The sequence below is a fragment of the Vanessa atalanta genome, chromosome 21 (assembly GCF_905147765.1).
Source record: "Vanessa atalanta chromosome 21, ilVanAtal1.2, whole genome shotgun sequence".
Classification (NCBI taxonomy): domain Eukaryota; kingdom Metazoa; phylum Arthropoda; class Insecta; order Lepidoptera; family Nymphalidae; genus Vanessa; species Vanessa atalanta.
The window spans coordinates 7,012,223-7,032,797 of NC_061891.1; the positions used below are offsets into that span (position 1 = coordinate 7,012,223).

Here is a 20,575-nt window from a genome sequence, read left to right on the forward strand (position 1 = left end):
CACCAATTTCGGTAACTTTGTATTGAGACTTTAAAACTATCTACGTTCCAATTATTTGCCGTTAAAATTATGTTTTTGAGTCACGATAATTTTGTATAAATACATCATTTGTGTTACTTTGAAAAGCATCATTTAATTCGAAGTTTGATTATTACATTAGGAGTTTGTTAAGTATTCTAAAAATAAATACTAAGTGCTGTCTAATTACAGAAGAAAGGTATTTATAATGTCAGAAAAAAGTTGTTTTAAGATTTATCAAACAAATCACATTATATTTTATCGTTGTATGAATAATATAATTCGTTTTCATATAGATTAAATTACTTCGTTCAAGTAGTGGCTTTGAATGATGATTTTTTGTTACCATAAAATTATTTTACTTTTTTCAATGTAATTGATGCATTTATAGAATCAGACCGTATGTTTCGAATCGAATTATGATATTTCAATTATATCAAATCAAACAAGTCGTTAATTACCGTCTACAAAAAAAAACTTACTAATACCAAATTGTACTGTCGCCCTATACATGAGTACATACAATCGAAATTATTTCTCAATCGCTTTGATCAAACTATTAATTCATATTGACAATTTGGTCCACACGTGGAGTTTCGTTAATAAAATAAATGTGTTTTTCTTATTATTATATAAAAATATATACATGCCCCATAACATAACATACATAAGCAGCCTGTAATTTTCCCACTTGTTTTGAGCATATTCCATTGCGGGTTGGTTGAATACACATGTGGCAGAATTTTGTTGAAATTAGTTACATGCAGGTTTCCTTACGATGTTTTCCTTCGCCGCCGAGCACGAGATGAATTATAAACACAAATTTTGCACATGAAAATTCAGTGGTGCTTGCCTGGGTTCGAACCCGAAATCACTTAAGATGCACGCGTTCTAACCACTGGGCCATCTCGGCTCATATATGCCCCTATTAGGGTTCAAAAAGCGGCGGAGAGAGGGCATAATAACGAAAAGGCAGAAACCATTAAAGTGAATTGTATCTTTCATCATTATAATTATGTTTTATATTGTTCCAGGACTTCCAAACGATCTTGCAGTATACTGGCACCAATATCCTTACAGCTTGGGTTTGGTTTTCTGCAAACTTCGAGCATTCATATCGGAAGCGTAAGTAGTACGATTTCTTGGATTCCTAAATAACAAAAAGTAGCCAAAGAATCTTAGTTCATATAATGACTACATTTTGATTTTATTTTGGGCAGTGTAACTACAGGTTCAAGGGATATAGCACCTCAGTTCCAAAGGTCAGTAGCGTATTGGCGAGTAGGGAATAATTAAACATGTTTACGGTGGCAATGGCCATTGGTGATCACTTACCATCAGGTGGCCCATTTGCTCACCAGCCCACCATGAAAAAAAATGTATATTAATTATCTATCAAATAGGCTTATGTATTCCCAGAAGGTCTATTAAATTCATTATTATGTAAATAAGGGTAACACCAAACAAATACTTCAATAATGACTGAAACCTTTACTTGGAAGGGTAAAATAATTCACAGTTCTAAAAGGGACCATTGAAATGTCAAGATAATGGAATAAGCCCCGACGTTGACGTGTTTACGAACCACTTACGTCTATTCTATTCTAAACGAGAGACAACCAAATATTTTTTGTACATTAGCATCCAAGTGTCAGAAAAGTTTAGATTACTATTTTACGATCCATATTAACGAGACACTAGAACCGAAATCACATAAGTTGATTTTAATCGAAAGAGATTCGAATCGTCTGAGCACACTTTCAATATTTCAGTTTGAAAAATCGACTTATTACCAATTTGAAATTATAATCGCTTAAAATTTTTAAATTGAATTATTTGAATACAGTAATTTAACTTTTTTAGTTATATTCAATCAAAGGCTTAATGTTACTATCATTTAGTACTATTTCAGTACTAGAAAGCGAATGTATACGCTGATTGAAAAATGTTATATTTATGTGGACTCTTATACCCCTCCACACCTCAATCCATACTAATAATATAAATGCAAAAGTAACTCTTATTACCTATTCACGCTTAAATCGCTGAATCGTATGAGTTCCATCAAAGGACATAGGATTTTTTTTTGAGTCGAGGCGATGACCGTTTTTGTGCTGAAGATAGAATTTATAAATTTCACAAGCCGTAATTTCAGCTAGTGTTAAATAATAAAATAAACACAATCTTGGGTTTAACTGAATGCTCTTATTCTTGTTACTATATCATACTTATATCAATCTAATGAAAACTTTAGATGATATCACCGATTCCAAATTACATGCAACCAAAAAGATCGTTCGCTGTTAAATGGGTGGTCGGATGACTGTAGCAATACGACGTTAACCTTGTCAGTTAAAATTACCTGAATTCCAATCTTTAACCTGTGGACAAATTTTGACAATAAAACTATGACTACGACTCAAACCAATTTTTATAATTATGACGTTCTTATATAAACTACGAGAAATAAAGTACACTTATCATTTTATTATTCAAATTACACCCGAGTGTATTCGATAGTTGAGAAAGTAACTCTTAAAATAAAATTGCTTCTTATATATCAGAGCAACATAAAATGTATTCATAGTTCTTTAATTATAATTAAAAGATATATATTTATTTTAAGCATTAGCCTACCTTAAGTCTATAGTACTATATTTATTCCATTAATTTGTTGAAACAAATGATATTTTAAAACGAAAAGTCGATAAACCATACACATACTTTCTTCTTGACATTAAAATTGTAAAATGATAGCGACCATATCATTAGTAAAGATCCATTTACATTCTATTGCGGATCACAACGTCTATTCACCGTCGCCATGATGGAGTCTGTCATAAACATAAAAAGGCTTTGAAGTTAATATAATAAATGACTCAAAAATAAATCTATTCTTGGGTGTAATCGGTAATATGCTTTCACGTAAATACATTAAACTTGTTCAAAGTTTAACAATGTCATATAAAAATAAAATACGTATAAGAACTCGCATACGTGGTCTGAATATCAAATTTATCGTTTATTTAAAACGTAATGCGAACTCTTTGAAGTTAAAAATATATTTATTAGTCGAATTTTATACTCTTGTTATGATCGATACGACATTTTTGTTCTTAACCACTAAAAGTTCCTGAAACTATATTTATTTGAATTTGTAAGATTTATAATAAGGGGTTATAAATAAATAAAATTCAGTGGCAATTATCAATGAGGTCGTATGTATTATGCCTATATAAATAGGGAGAGTTAAATAGGGAGAGGGGAGGTTATTAATCATTGAAAACATATATACTCTATTCCAACCATAAGAGGATAAAAGCTAAATAAACAACATTTGACAGCAAATTGGCGCGATATCATTGGCTTGAATAAAATCTATAATATTCTCTATGGATTTGCGAAAAAATGGCGTTTTGAAATTCGACGAAACTGTTATCGGAATTTTGGAAAATTAAAGGAAATAAGTAGTTAAGTGTAATAGTTTTGTATTATAAATAAAGATATATTAATCATGAACTCTTAGTAGTGCACAATATAGCAGCAGAACAGAACAGCAAATCGCATGAAATACCTAAATCTAAGGTTTGTTTATCTTTTTTCCTACTTCCGTTGGAATAGGATATATATTTATATATGCATGTTTTCAAATGAACAGTAATGTTTTTGGTCGAATAAATGTTACCATTTTTATTATAGTATATTTTAACTATGGCAATGTTCTTAATATCGTTTTCTATTTTTTATAATAGTAAAAAAAATATTGCGACAATTTAATAGATTACACTTTATTAAAATATTTATTACAATTACTAATATTGTATTTATTTTTCTATAGGGCAACATACGTATCGGTTCTGACAATATCAGCTTTCTCTCTGGAACGGTACTTGGCTATCTGTCATCCTCTACATCTTTATGCGATGGCGGGTCTCACTCGGGCGTCTCGCATCATCGTGATCCTGTGGATGCTGGCCTTCATCAGCGCATCGCCCTTCGCTCTCTACAGTGACATCAGCTATCGAGATTACCCTCCGAGTAAGAAATTTTAATTTACTTTTTCATATTATATTATTATAATGTATATACATGGATGGACTCATAAACAGCGTCAACATTCAGGATTTCTTTCGAATTAAAATTTTTAATAAGTATGCAAACTTTTTCTATTAAACCAAATGAAAACCTCGGGACTGTTCATAAAAAGTACAAAAAAAAAACAAAATTTTAAAAATAGAACTACAGAAAATATAAAATTATAAGCCGAGAATAACATTTATAAATCGTGTGTTATTAGAGTGAAGTGTGATTTTTTTTAGGTAGTCGAAGTATTTGATTTTACAATTCATGCCATCTAAGTTGGCCTTAATGATTTTATACTGTGAAAATATCATTAATCGATTATTTAAATAAATGTAACTATTGGCATCTTACCTTAAGTCTATAGCTGCACCCCACTCGCTGCTTCTAAAGCACTCGTGGCTAAATTCAGATCGGCAAACTTAGGTCGCATGTAGTACCATTTTTAAGAAAGAATAACGATTGAAATTGATTGGTGACGTATTCCCTAGTACGCTAGGGATCACGTCATCAAGGTTTTTATAGTTAAAAATTAAATATGTACTTATATATATATATATATGTATAAATTTATATATATTATTTATTTGAAAAGGCAAGTATCTTGAAGACTTAATTGCAATATGATATAATATTAAGGAAACATAATATTATGCTTATAAATCACTCTGTATAATTATTTAAGTAATGTGTGATCACGTTTTCATGATTACATCAAAGCGGAACAGCAGTATACACAGAGCTTTATTATCATTTGCTAATACTAACCAACTAACTGTGTAACCGGCGCATCAAATTTTTCTTCATAATTTCTATATATTTTCTCTTTTAATCATATCGATAATATTTGAAATTAGAACGTCCTTATAACTTCTTTTTACGAGTTTCGTTTAGAAACATACTTTATCTAATATCTCTTTAAAGCATACAATTTTTAAAAAGACAATCGAAAATCTAAACTTATGTCACACCACGCCATTGCAGATTAATGAAGAGACGTTTTTTCTGCCTTCCTTTAAAAGAAGCAATGAATTGCAAGAATAAATAGAGTCCTTAAAAACCGGGCGTATACACCGCGATTTCGAACTTTTTGCATTAATTAATCGTGATAAATTTAATCTGTTGTGTCATCTTGGCTCATTAATTATCTGTCTAACTTTCGAAATATAGATGGCATGAGATTAAGTTATTTACAAGCTGAGGTTGCAGGCATTTTAATTATATTTTAGTTATACTAGGTAATACGTGACCATTGAAAATATATTTTTCGTAAAACCATTTTTATAGATTCCGATAAAAATCTACTTTATTCAAGTAGGTTGAAGAAATATTGAATAGTAATGTTACAGAATTAAATTTAAAATAAAGCTAGCCCGGGTACGATATTAAGATTTTATCGAAATAAGGAAGACAGTAAGAAGGCTTTTTCAGAAAAAGAATTACATAATCTAACTGTATTAATTCGTTTAACTATGTACAAAATATAAAAGACATTTTAACGCCTTTTTGTCATAAATATATTATTTTGATGAAAAATAAACCTTATCTATAATAGGCAAAGTTAAAAAAATATCTGTGGAATTTTGCTTTTAATTTTTACAAAATTATAAACGCTACATTACATAACACCTACCTCTGTGAAAAACCTTCTGAATATAATATAATCCTTTATGTATCCCCCGTTTATAATAGGCCGGACAGCTCAATTTAGCAGCAGGAAAACAGTTTCAATACTTGTCGCGTTACCTCAAAGTAATATTCTGTAAGATATAATACTATGTATATTTAACGAAATTACCTACTTAAGATAAATTTTTAGATTTTATGAAGAAATTATATCAAGAGATCAATTTAACTCTTGTATTTTATCTTTATATTTAGCTTTAGAAAACAAAAGTACTTTTAAAAGCCTACATGAATAAAGTATAATTTATACTCCAATATACTCCGATAACATGTTCTAGTTTCTGCAATAGATCGTATAGTACTTTCGTAAATCCAAACTCAGTTCAATTAGATGTAAATACTTTTATTTTAACAAAGGTTTAATCGGCACAATTATCCAAGTTGTACAATCAGCCTTCGTTTTAAGATAGCCCCGTTGAGCTCCCAGTCTGACACCAGTCTGCCTTCCTCTTTTTTTCCTTCCTTCCTTCTGTCACATCAAAATGTGCGCGATCATCCAATAGGTCAGCTTAGCTCGATCGTGATTAACAACAACAGTGGCCAACAGTGTTACCATCTCTAAATCAGAATAACATAAATAAAAATCATCACAGTACTATGTTGTTAATTTTATCAAGTAGATTAATAAAACCTTATTACTTACTATGGAAATAGAATTAATATTATATTTAATTTTAAAACAATGTTACATTAACGCCCTTCCTTGGAAAAACACAGAAATATCTTTTTACCACAAACATACATCGAAGCGGACGAATCCAACAGCTAAAATAAAAATATGAAAAAAATATCCAACCACACCCGACGTAAATATATTAAAGTAAGTCTGAGTTAAAATTAACATACTTAAAAATAAGCTTTAAATTATTTCACGTACATTAAAAAAGAAGTAGGTAATATATTTATTCGATTACATAACAAGGTATCATAAGCGATGTTAAATTAGCAGTGTTCACGATGTTTAACAAACTCGAATTGATATAAAACCAATATTCCAATCACAGGGAGATTAAAAATAAATAAAGAAGTTTGACATGATATAATTGGCAGAGATTCTTTTTTTTCTGTGGTATCGGTAGGCGGACTGATAAATGGGCTTGTATATAATATGCCTTCAGTGGCGTAGCTATCGTAGGGCCAGGTGGTGCAGTGGATCAGGGCCCCTGAGCTCTGGGGGGCCTCTAACCTAAGCTATGAAAAGAGCTTTGAATAGAGATGAAGTATGGATTTAATTTACTAACGATATGTTCAACTCACTGTATCCTGTATCCTATTCTTATTACTATCTATAATTTTGAATGCCAATATACGTTAAGGAGGGGGCGAGGGCCCGATTCTTTTTCTATGCACCGGGGCCCTTACCCACCTAGCTACGCCACTGTGTGCCTTGTGCCTTTTAGTTAGACTGGCTCACTCCCCCTTCAAACCGGAAGACACAATACTAGGTATTATTGCTTGGCGGTAGAATTTATGATGAGTAGGTGGTACCTACCCCTAAATAAATCCGTACCACCGTGTAAGTATTCATGGATTTGACAAAAAATGACCATTTTTATTATTTTCTGCTTCGCTGGACATTAAATATACCTGAAAACCCCTACGTCGAACCCTATGGCTATTGATCTATATGGATACGTTCAGTAATTTCCACATTATTGATGCACAAAAAGAAATATATACAAAAAGTTTTTAGCGCATACTATAGTACTATTGTAGAGATATTAGTAATTGTATATAACACGTAAATCTAAGGTTTGTTTATTATTACTAATTCAATGAATTCATTCAATTGTAATAGGATCATATCATGTTGCTTTAGTTTAACTCAATTCGAACTTAAATGATACGTAATATGCACAAAGCAAATTAACACAATTAATACTGCTTCTACGCGTCGATCCTGTTTATATATTTGGTAGTTCATGTGCGTACCGCGCCCCTCTTCCGGATTCCCCTTGAAATTGCACAATATTATATTATGCGACCAAATACAGTTTACATTTTTATTAAACTGCAAAAAGCTAGTAAGCTTGTTATGCTACCGATAAAACTCTCCTTCAATACCGCTAAACAACTTTAAAATATTAATGAGATAAATAATAAAAGTAATAAAAAGGCCCAGATGGCCCAGTGGTTAGAACGCGTGCATCTTAACCGATTTCGGGCTCAAAACCAGGCAGGCACCACTGAATTTTCATGTGCTTAATTTGTGTTTATAATTCATCTCGTGCTCGGCGGTGAAGGAAAACATCGTGAGAAAACCTGCATGTGTCTAATTTCAACGAAATTCTACCACATGTGTATTCAATGGAATTCAATGGAATTAATGAATCAACATTGGATCAGCGTGGTAGAATATGCTCCAAACCTTCTCCTCAAAGGGAGAGGAGGCCATAGCCCAGCAGTGGGAAATTTACAGGCTGCTAACGAAAAAAAATAATGAATAAAAGGGCAATAAAATAATTGACAAAATATAAAAAAAGTGAAAAATGTTGAATTGAAAACATTCAGAACCGATAGTAGCTTTTTTAACATAGTTCTGTAAAATGAGGATTCAGAAGCCTACTTGAATAAAATATATTTTGATATTTCTATTTTGGTGTGTTGTCACCAGTAATAAAAGAGCTTGCAGAATTTTAGCTCCCTCGTTATGTGACATTTAACTGACAGGCCAACGGGCACACGGAACAGTAATCCTATGTGCGTTTCGTCGATTCTATAAAAATAATTAACAGTAACCCGTAATCCTGTATCTGCGAAAAGTGTTGATTTTATTTATAAATTCTATTAGCTTTCCACATACTGTCCGAGTTATAATTTGCAACTCGCCATCAATTAAATATTTTTCTAGCTGCTATACACTTATAAAATATTTTAAATACAATCTTCAGTGTCATTTTTACTTATATTTAGGATACGATTGACGTAAACTGTAACCCTGTATCTATATAAACCATCTATATTAATATTTTCGTATAGGTCTGCGATATACCCTATCGAAAACTATCCACAAATAAACATCGTTATATAATTATAATTTTTCAGACGACAACATCTATGCCCAAAATTATAATTGAGATATTTCAATATTAAATCCATGAAATTCAATGACATGACAGTTCAACGGGCGGCCATGTTTGACTTTTACGGGTGCGTAGTGAAAGTGTGTTCCAAATAATTATTTCAAGGTACGGTCGTTTTTATATTTATATTTGTTTAGTTTTATTTATTTTATCCTTGCAAAGCCGGGTTTTCATCCAGTAGATTATATTTCATTGTGAAATAAGCATTAGATTTCCCTATACTGTCCGGAACAATAAAACACACATTTAATTAAATATTATTACAGTTTCAATTTTACAAAAACTTAAAGAACTTCTGCTATTGATGATTTTAATGGGCCATAACAATCTACCTGAAGTGAAGCGAGTTAAATTAAACTCTCAATCCTCTTTATTCGATTCAAACTCTTTCGCTAGCTAAGGATTTTATTAAGGCTTACTCCATTACTGTTATTTAGTAGAATCTAGTCAATGTTTTTATTCATACCTACCATCGAGAGACTTTTGCATAAAAATTAAATCAGATGAAAAAAATAAGATAAATAGATAAGTCATATTTTGAATTTTAAAAGAAGAAGGAAGCAATTTACATATTTACATGAAATTGTAGTAACTTTCTCTACATTTCCTAAACATTGAACAACAATGCGTTGAAATTTTCGAAAACAAATTGAATATTTAAATTTCGCTAGGTGAGTAAATCGGTAAACAAAACATATAGGTATTTTCATTTACGCAATATATCTAAATAAATGCAGAAGTTTAAAAAAAAAGTGTGTTGATGAACAAGAAAAACGAAAAGCCCTAACTACTGACAAAAATAACAACACACTGAATAAAAAATAAAATACATGTTTAGGTGTTTCATTTACAGGGATATAAGAATGTGAATGAAACTGGAACGTGGCTGATGAAACGTCTTTGGCTCACACACATTTTGTCTTTACAAGAACTAAACTAAATTTTGGATATTATATGCGTGTGTGTTCATGCTAGTATTTTAAAATATCGGTTATAGGTACATAAAAAAGAGTTGGAATAAAATATATAGCCTATTCCAACTACAATGGGATAACAGTCAAATAAACACGTCGAATTGACGCGATGTGGTCGAGGACTTGAATAATCTATGACATTCAATATGGATTTGCGGAAATGAAATCCTTTTAAACATCGAGGAAGTCACACGGAATACGTAAAACTAAGATTTGCATAAGAAAGCAAAAGTGACTATCCCTATGAGCGGACGATACCTATTTAATATTAGATATTGCAATTTCTTACCCGTCTGTCATTCATGAAAATAAAATGTCTTTCATTCCTATCGTGCGCCTCGTTTCAAGCTACGCCCATAACAATTTATTTTATTAGTAGTCCTCAACTTTGACGTAAGTAATATAGATTATATCAATTGTAACTCTCATCAAAGTGTAATTTCAATACCAATATCATAATTGGTTTTTGACATTTTACTCCGCTGTCATTCAATTCGTCTTTATCGGCAAACATACGTTATTCCTTTGTTTTTTATTAAATCAATCCCTTGATATTTATATTCTTATGCTATATTCTTTTTAGGTTAAAATACTTCTTATTTATTTTTCGATATTAGAATTAGATTTATTTTATTTGTTTTGGAAAATAAAAGTAGTTTCTAAAACTAGTTCTATCTAGTAACAACACGTTTATTATAAGAGTAGTTCGTGTATTAGCTTTCATAATACAAAGTATTTATTCTATGAAATTTATCATTGAGATTAGATAAACTATAAAAAAAAATGGCACCTGAATGTGGATTTATTTGTTTGAAAAAATACTAACAATAATGTTAGAATTATTTCTTAAGATCCACACAGAATTATTATGTAACATAATATTAAGGGAACCTTTATTTTTGCCAAATATATATTTATATTTTTTTAACGTAATCGAATAATCGTAATCTCTTTTTTCCTTAATAAGTCAGTGCGGAACACTTATCTCCGCACAGGGGGTTTCCACAAGGCATATTTATTGGTCTGGCCCAATCTCGCAAGGTAAACTACGTGTATCTCCTAATGAATATGATTGTCTACCTTTACCTTTCCACGAACTTTATATGACATACAGATAAAATACAAATGACAAAATATATTTACGACCCTCCGTATGAGTGGTCTATCAGCGTGACCGTTACCAAAGAGTACATTAACTTCCTACGGACCGTCACTTAGTAACAAATCGATACGCTTTTAAAAGTATTACCTTGAATAAACTCATCCTGTAAGTTTTATTACTAGTATAAATGAATTATATAAATCCATCAAGTTGTATACTTTATTTTAAAGATAATTTAGACAAACTAAAAGGTCGAATTTAATTTTTACCACTTTAATTTAACTAATATATTGTATATATTATAGTTCGTTTTTCATTGGGTTTGTTTAAATTTTATTAAATACTAGCTACCGTCTCTTCAGACGGGTAAACTAAGTGTCTAAATATATCATTTAGATAAAAAAATAAACATGAAAAGAAAAACCTTTGTTTTTTCCGGCTAGGAAAGTTGAAATTCATGGCGTTTCTCTACTATTATAAGCTTATTATACATACAAACCTTGCTCTTCAATCATCTTCTTATATATTAATAGCGTGAGCCGATTTTTGTCCCAGTGATTATGGGACGACGGCTGACTATAAAAAATCAGTTATAGTCTCATTTTGAAGAGCTCCAGTCGTAGATATGCAGAAAATGAAAGGGAATTCTTGATCTTTATTATATTGGTATGGCTTAACAAAGAATTAATTTTAGAGAGCGGAAAAAAGTTACTGCAGTGCGGTATTACGGCTGTATAAAAAAAAAGGGAAAAACCTTAACAAATACAAGTAAATTGTTTTCGTCATACTCCAATTCTAACTGAACTAATGACTACTGAATATACTATTTGATATTAACAATTTCATTTAAAAGAGGTTCAATTAAGTTGGGGCCAAATGTAGATAAGTAACTTGCAGTTTACAATGAAATGAAATCGAAACAAAACCAGTCATAGATTTCGAAATTCGTCGCGAAGAAATCCGTCGCGTAGTGTATAAAATCTAAGCATACAGACGGCGGGAAGCTACTTTATTCTATACTATGTAGACATACGAAGCTAGTTAAATAAAATTAGGTAGAGGGGAATTCAGATAACAACCCTGAATTCTAGTCAGGTACAATCCGTGAATCCGTGATATCGAATACGGATTCGAAATATGAAATATTTGGATCTGTATTCCAGCAGTCGAAGTTATTCAAAGTATAATCTTTGAACTGAAACGAGTCATGAGTAATAATATTTTAATGTGAAAATGATAGCATAGAATAATTAAGATGTCCATGCAGTTTGCGAGTGGCAAGCTTGGAGTGTCATGAGTTGGAGGCGGTAGGGCTTTGTGCAGGCCCGTCTAAGTATCACCCAATCATCCGATATTCTACGGCCAAACAGCAGCTACTCAGTATCGTTGTGTTCCGGTTTGAAAGATGAGTGAGCCAGTGTAACTAAAGGCACAAGGGACATAGTTCCCAAGGTTGGTGGCGCATTGGTGATGTAAGGAATGGTTAATATTTCTTACAGCGTCGTTGTCTATGGGTGGTGGTGACCACTTATCATCAGGCGGCCCATTTGATCGTCCGCCAACCGATATCATAATTTAAAATAAAATCGCATCTCAATCATAATTTAAATACTCGGTGTTCAAGGAAAACACCGTAAGAACTTTTTTAGGATGTTTTCCTGTATGTGTTTGACAAAATAGTTCTACTAGTGGATCCACCAATTCATAATGGAGGGGGCGTAATGAAAGAAGTGAGCGCCTATAACCCAATATTGAGCAATTCATAATAATCATATATCCGAGTAGGTGGCAGCAATACTTAGGATTTCTGTGTTCTAGTGTTGAAAGATAAATGACAAGTGTACAAGGACAACACATCTACGTTCGTGAGGTCGTTGGCGCTTTGGCGATATAAGGAATCGTTAAAATTTCTTACGACGCCAATATCTAAGGTGATCACTTACTTTCACCATCAGATAGCCCATTTGCCAGTCCGCCTAACTATGCTTTAAAAAAAGTTTATTTAGCTACTGAAATTATAAACCGTCGATAAATAAAATAAGTATTTAAATCTTTGCCATTTAATCATGACATTGTATTGCGAATAACTCGGGTTACCATGTAACTTTCCACCAGCTAACGATGCGTCAGAAGATTTCAACCATTACATATTACTTGGCAAACGTTCAAGAAACTTCGCGTTACAGGAATACGCTGTCGTTAATTCAATTCGCTTGTCATAGTTTCTATCAAGGTGTTGAGATATTTCTATGCAAGTTCGATGTGAATTGTTTTACTAAGCATTTGATTCAATAGGTAAGATTTGCTACGTATTTGTAATTTTGCCAAATTTCAATATAAGTGTAAAACGTTAATTATTTTTAAAGTAATAGTAATATATTATTAAAGAGTAATTAATAACATAATTGCTTGCGATTGAGATTTTTAATCTTGGATGCCTCGAAGATTTTTCAGTGTTACTTTGAGACTTTAAGCACACAATTGGGCTGAGTGCAGGAATGTATAAACGCAAAACACATGGTTGTCTAAGTTATTAGTTTGAAAAGGGAAAATTATTTTTATATTAGCCCTGTTAAATCATATATGTTAAATAAGTACTACTAAAATATAAGCCTTTATATGACTCACTGCTGGGCTTTTACGGCCGTTGAAACTTTTATTAGTGCTTCTGTGGCTTAGTATATTTCTGCACAAAACGATTCAATTGCCAATAAAGATAAACGTATCCATCCTTATTCACATTCCAAATGTATTCGGACGAAAACACAAGAATTTATTTAATTATTTTATCATCTAAAATTGAAATATTATTAGGGAAAGAATTTGGTGAACATTTTTCTTATTCATTTATAAATATAAGGCAGACGAGCAAATATTACGAGAATTATAAACTATTTCTTAGAAAACTTGAAGAAAATTTGGTAACAAATATATATATAATTGTTATCAAACTTTCTAATATTTAAAAATTTTCTAAACTTTCTAATAAATTGATTATTTTTCATCATCATTCATTTTATCATTAATTTTCTAATGAATTTGATAACAAATATATATATATATATATATATATATATATATATATATATTTGTTATCAAATTTTCTTTCACTCTGATAAACACACGAATGGCTGATTTTAATACAATTACCACTGTAATTTCCTTTCAGGACCTTAATAAAATAAAAAAGTCTATCAACAATTTTATCAGATTTGAGTTCATTTTTAGTGTTCCGTACCCAAATGGTAAAACGGACCCTTATTACTAAGACACCGCTGTCCGTCCGTCCGTCTGTCCGTTTCTCACCAGACTGTATCTCATGAACCGTATGTATTTCTGTTGCCGCTATAACAATTCAACGTATTCAACCTTATTAGTAAAAACCATTAGTAAATCAGGAAAGTAGGTTATCGAGGTTAAATGGAATGTTTTTGAACTACCGGAATTGTCTTCAGCAGTGCGATGCTGTAAGGATACATTTCGTACCTCACTCGTGAAATGTAATCGTGACGGTAATACGCCATTTAAAACGTAAGCGTCTCACCGCACATGGTTGGCGCTACAATCGGCGAGTCCAAAAAATGTATGAAAAATACAGGACCAGGTCAGTGGCTTGAGTGCGGCGACCCTTATTCTTACATTTCTAATGTTGTAATTATTAATGTCGCATATCACATTCGGATATTTTACACTCTAGTTGTGCATTGACTTTCGAATTTATTCTTAAATCATACACGACACAGCAGAATAAATGACTAATAAATTATATTACAAATAATCCACTATACCTATGAGTTTTTCTCTCAAAATCGAGAGAAATCTCTGTTAAAGATAATATCACTAAGATATTTGTCTTATTCTATATCACACATATAACCTAAGCAATTTAGTGTTCCCTTAATTAGTATGAACCACAATGCTATAGCGTTTACGAGACAGGAGCAAATTTTGAAACGGAGTGATAAATGTAGCAACAATTCTCCTGTTACTCTAAAGCGCATTCAGAAAAGGTTGTCTCTACTTTAAACGATATTTACACTTATACGCAAATGTAACAAGACTCTCAGCTTGATTTCTTTGTGAGGCTTCTTGTTTTTTTCTTCGTGTTGACTTGTGAAAAGGTAACGATTTCTTACAAATCTAGGTTTTTAAAATTATCGTATCATTTACACTTATTCAATAAATTTTGGCATTGAATTATTTTTTTATGTCCTTAATTATGCCTAAAAATACAAATTTAAAGTAATAAATGTCCCAAAACTAAGCTAAAGACTTCTCTTCTATTAAAGAGTTTAGAGTTTTTCCAGATTCAATGCGGGTCGATAGTTGCACGTGTGACAGATTTTCTTCAGATTTTTAAGTTTTATTGTAATGTTACAACATAAATTAAGAACATGAAAGCTGCTTTTGATTCCTTTCTGTCTGGGTTTGAGCCTGCAATCTCCCCTTAAGATTCTCGTGTTCTTATCACTGAGCCATCTCGGCTTGTTTGTACTTTATAGAATGCTTACTATGATATTTAACCCAAAGAATACACGATTCCTATAAAACAGTTCTGGATCTTGGTATGACAGGGTCTTAGATAAACACAGGTTTATCCTGAACAATAATATGTTTCTATGATATAGTTGAATCGCATAATTTATCAAACCCTTCTTTACAATAAAACGCGGGTTGCATGATTTTTGCCTTAATGCTTAACACGAGATGAACTGTTCAACCCAAATGAAGCACTTGAAAATTCTCAGGTGCTTGCCCCGGTTAACCGCAAACACTGGTTAAGAGTAGCCTTAAACCCAGTACCATTTCAGATTCCGTGTGTGTGTTATATATCTCGATATAATTTGTATGCTTGTATTGCATTTAAATTTGTTTTGCTGCTATTTCACGACTTATTCTTAAGAATAAGGTGTAGCTTTTTTTTTAACTATAATATAAAATTAATACAACGCTTAATCAAACATTTGTTTGAGAATGTGTGACATGCCACAGAAAAAGTGGTTTTTGGGGATAGGAACATATACATAAAAAATATATATAAAAAATGTTTTTTATAATATTAAAATGTTAGGGATTCACAAAATTCTTAGATTATTTTGCAAACATAATGAATTATCCAGTTTTTTGGGTCTAAATTACAGATCTGAAAAAAAATAAAAAAATTGCAATTATAATGTTTTTAATTTTAAAATCAAGTACAAGATTATCAATCTATCTTTATGCTTTAAGTATACATATTCCAGTAAGTGATAAGACATTAAACCTCAGTTCTAAATGTTAAGGAATGGTTATTTTTCTTACGGCGCCGTTCGGCTATAAAAATTATAAAAAAGATGTCCGTGTTTTAATCTTCTTAGCTTAGAGACCGAAATATAAAAGAATCAGCCAATTGGATCGCGATAATTAGAGCACCAGCATGCTCCACATTCGACCAATAATTAAGAAATACATTTGTAGAAAATTACCACTTTGGTCTTAAAGATTAAATACTTTACTCTCACTATAACTCCAAGAATTAACTTTAGGTCTTCGCATTCATGGAATTAATATCTTCAACATCAGAATTAATGTAGGTATAACATAGAAAATTTCTTCACCAAGTTTAGATTTTAAATTAAAAAACTTTAGCGAGTCGGTTATCTAGTAGTAAGTTAAATCTAAGGCTTCATGTACTAGCATCTGCACAAAGAACCGTATGTTTCCAGACAGATGTAATGATCTTACCAAATATTATAAATTGTACGTTTGACGCTTTGACGTCTTAACTACTCAGGATCAAGATGTAATTTTGCATACACGTTCGCTTTTAGCGCGGGGGCTTTTTGTTGCATTTTTTGGGAAAAAATTATGCGAAAAGGTAACTACACAATATTTCTTAATTGTACAAACATGACTTGTAAGATTAATTATATGACTAGCCTTTCTAAATCGTGGGTATAATTATTTGAAAGGAATTCCAAAAATTATGCCACGTGTTACAACTTACCCCATACTCATGGCTAGTTGTAACTGCTTTAGAGAAATAACAATAGAAAACTGAACTTACTCAAGTTTATCAAACTTTCTTCTTCAAAATTCAAAAGTATCTAGCATTTTTTATGTGACCTCTTGTAGTCTTAACAATAACAGTTACAGAATATTCAACAAGTTTTCCAGTTATTATTTCTGTCACATCACGTTAGCAACCATCTATAACTGACTTTTAACAATCATAGCAACATAATGTAAACAGTGAATCTAAATTTGAAATCTGAATTACAAATACAGCATATAAATGAGATCGTGTCTCCTGTCGCGTATTTTACATGATATCATAATTCTTCTTTTTTAGAATTACCATAATTTTCATCACAAGCGAAACAAACCATTCATCTGACATCATCTACTATATGGTTCTTTGTAACAGTACTGTTCATGTTTCTCTTAGAAAACCTTTTCAAGTGCATCTGTTACAATTGGGAAGTTTCTTTAATGCTGAATCCAATTAGCTTGTATTTGTGGTGAGACCTTCGGTCGAAGACTAATTTTTGAAGGCGATTTATTTGTGTAATGTTACAACTTGCCCCATGTGGATGTTTTCTTATACAAAATTAGAAATATAAAATAATACGTAAGCAGATATGATTTTTTTTCGAATTTCATATTCCAAAATATGTATTAATGAAACAGTTAAATTATTTTAAAAGTTGTAACAAAAAACCACGAATTTTCTTTACCTGTTCAAACAATTGCGTGGTTCTTGTAATATAGCACTTAATATAGGATTAATAGGTCGAAATTTTATTATCAAAAAACACTGGTTTTCTATGAAAAAATTGAGCGTTACTACTTACCCTGCTACAACAACCCCCTACTAACGCCTGCAAAAAAGGAGAACGAAACCGAGCGCGGTACGAAGTCTTATAAAATAAGGAATAAAGATATAGATCCAAATTCGTAATAATCTAGCATATAACAAAATAAATAAACAACAAATACATATATCTCATAACATTATATTTAAGTGAACTTTTTGTATAATAAGAGTAGAAGATTCTCAATTATATTAATAGTCTTTTATGAATATTGAGATATACGTAAGTTTTTATTATATATTTTTTTGTTTTTAACTGATTTAAATTCTTTTTTATTTGAGTTCAGTATTGCTCCGTAATAGTTGCGTTTTAATTTCATTGCTATTGGAAATTTGTTAAGTTATTATTGGAAGCGCACGAATGGTATGTTTTTTGAGTATATCTTCGCCACCCCAATTAATCAAATATATTTTTATTTCATTAAATTAAACAAGCAGCCTTCGTTGCCAAATTACTTTTAATTATGGTGCGAGTGAGCTCATGTACCAAATTAAAATAATTAAAGTATTTGCAAATAAATTTATTACTGACTGTTACGGTTCCCAAAACAAACTCTTTACTGATTATAATTGCCAACTTGATCTTGGTATTTGGATATTACTTATAAAATAATAATTCGTAATTCATGGGAATTTATTGAACGAGTATAAATTCAATTTTGTTTTTAATACATTGAAATAAGAAAATTAAACTCTCTATTAATATTCATAATATGAAACATTAGAGATAGAATATATCTGTTCTGTAAAAAAACAACCACGAAACCAATAATTTATGATGAGAGCGAAATAAATTTATAAAAGTGTTTTTGTTATTAAAGTCAATTGTTTGAAAACAAACATAGCATTACCATGTTTTAATTCTATGAAAAATGACGTAAGTACAGATGATACACGAACACAAATAACATAAATAGTTATCGAGTATTTCTTCAAAATAAACTTTACCAATTCAATAAAATAAATACGTTTAGAACTCCAGTCCAGCTACCAGGCTCCAATATAGACTCCAATAGATATCAATTTTATTCCTTGTCGAAAGATAGCGAGCTACAAGGGACTATTTATTAGAAAAGCGAAATATTTAATACGATCTGATTCAACCCTTTTCCACCAGTGTTAAACGTTAATGCCCCTGGTATCAACTAGTATACCTTATTAATAAATGGGTTATCTGTTTTTCGCGCTTTCAAACTTATCACCATTATAATCTTTAATAAATAAATCTACCGTGTGTGTGATGTGATCGATTTTAATATTTTTTGTCTGTGTGCGTTGGACTGGGTTGTTTAAATCGAATCACATACTTGAAGCTGATCTGATCTGATCGCTTAAAAAAAAAACTTATTTCACCCGTACGAATTTGTGACGGGCTGCTAGTTTTAGTAATAAACTTATTCGCTCAAATCAGAAACGACTTATAGCTACAATATTTTCCCATTGAATATATTATAATAATCATAAACTAACCCAATAATGTTTACAACTTTACTCAATTCTGCACTCAAAACATCGATAGATTTTATGGTCACGTGATACAATTTTCGAAGGATTTTCCGGTAATAATATAGTTTATGCAAATGCAAGTCAATAATAAAATAAAGCAATTATTTATTACAGCTTTCAGAATCATATATAAAATCTTTTAATATTTGTGTATATCTTTACATATTGCTAACTAAATGACATCAGCTGAATTTCAAGCAATTTTCAGACTTTTGTGTCAATCACAGCATACATCCAATAATAAACCAGCAATAAACCATTACAGCGAAGTCATCATGAAAAACAACCTTCGGTCAACAAGACCAGTACGGTATTATTCTTCCGCACTAGCAATCAACACGCCAGTGGAAATAACAATGAATAAAAAAAAGTTAATTTGAAACATTAATATTTCTAGTTCAAAATAGTTTTTAATTGTATGTAAATAATTAATTAATTACAATAAAATATTATAAATACCCTGCATTTAACATTCATAATTTAAATAAACATCTCTACATAGCATAAAATAAAGTAGTTTCCCGCCGTTTGTACGTTCTTCTTTTTGGTTTGTTATTAATTTAATAAAAAGATAAGGTGTGAATTTTTTATTTCGAGTGACTTGACTAATTGGCGACTTAGCGAGCAAATTCGTCGTGCAGTTTTCATGTCACTCTGTGACGATAAAATTCACTAAACAATTTGTCATATCGCGCTAAGAGAAACAAAATATCAAAAAATCATAGGAGGATGATGATGATGATTTAAGATAAGATTTAAGGTTTTAGTTCAACCAGTTAAAGACATCTGCTTCTTAATTGAGTTGCAAGATTTGACCCGTACGTACTCACATAAGTTAAATAATAAAATAAAATAAAAGCTTTTAGAAATAAAAAAATATATAGACGTTTTAATATTTGTGTACGTTCACAACAGATTCACGGTAACAATATGATGGAGGAGGTATATACAGACTCAAAAGGAAAACAAGTCGCGAATATGCATAAAACGAATTACATTTTCTACAGCCGTAGGACTTTAAAAAACCAAAGATTACATAATGACTTTAATTAAACTAAACTTACACTAATTTGAGACAATACTGAACTATGTTAAGTTCAGATGTTGAATGATTAATATTCATTTATAATTAATTACGAAAACTATTTTGCTGATGAGGACTCGTTGCTCTGTGTCGCCCGTGGAACTGGCGGTTAACAGCATCAGCAATTCCCCAACGGCGTCGTCGTCTCATGTAACAAGCATCAACACATATACCCTTGAATGTGAATAG

At 31.1% G+C, this 20,575-nt stretch overlaps 1 protein-coding gene across 1 annotated transcript in view; it reads left to right on the plus strand.

Annotated features, from left to right (window-relative positions):
- Positions 1-20,575, plus strand: part of LOC125072401 (neuropeptides capa receptor-like) — a 71,009-nt gene that overhangs the window by 38,254 nt on the left and 12,180 nt on the right. Inside the window, exons 2-3 of the mRNA XM_047683027.1 lie at positions 1,053-1,143; positions 3,857-4,056. Of these exons, the coding sequence (XP_047538983.1) occupies positions 1,053-1,143; positions 3,857-4,056 (291 nt within the window). The remainder of the gene's footprint in view (positions 1-1,052; positions 1,144-3,856; positions 4,057-20,575) is intronic.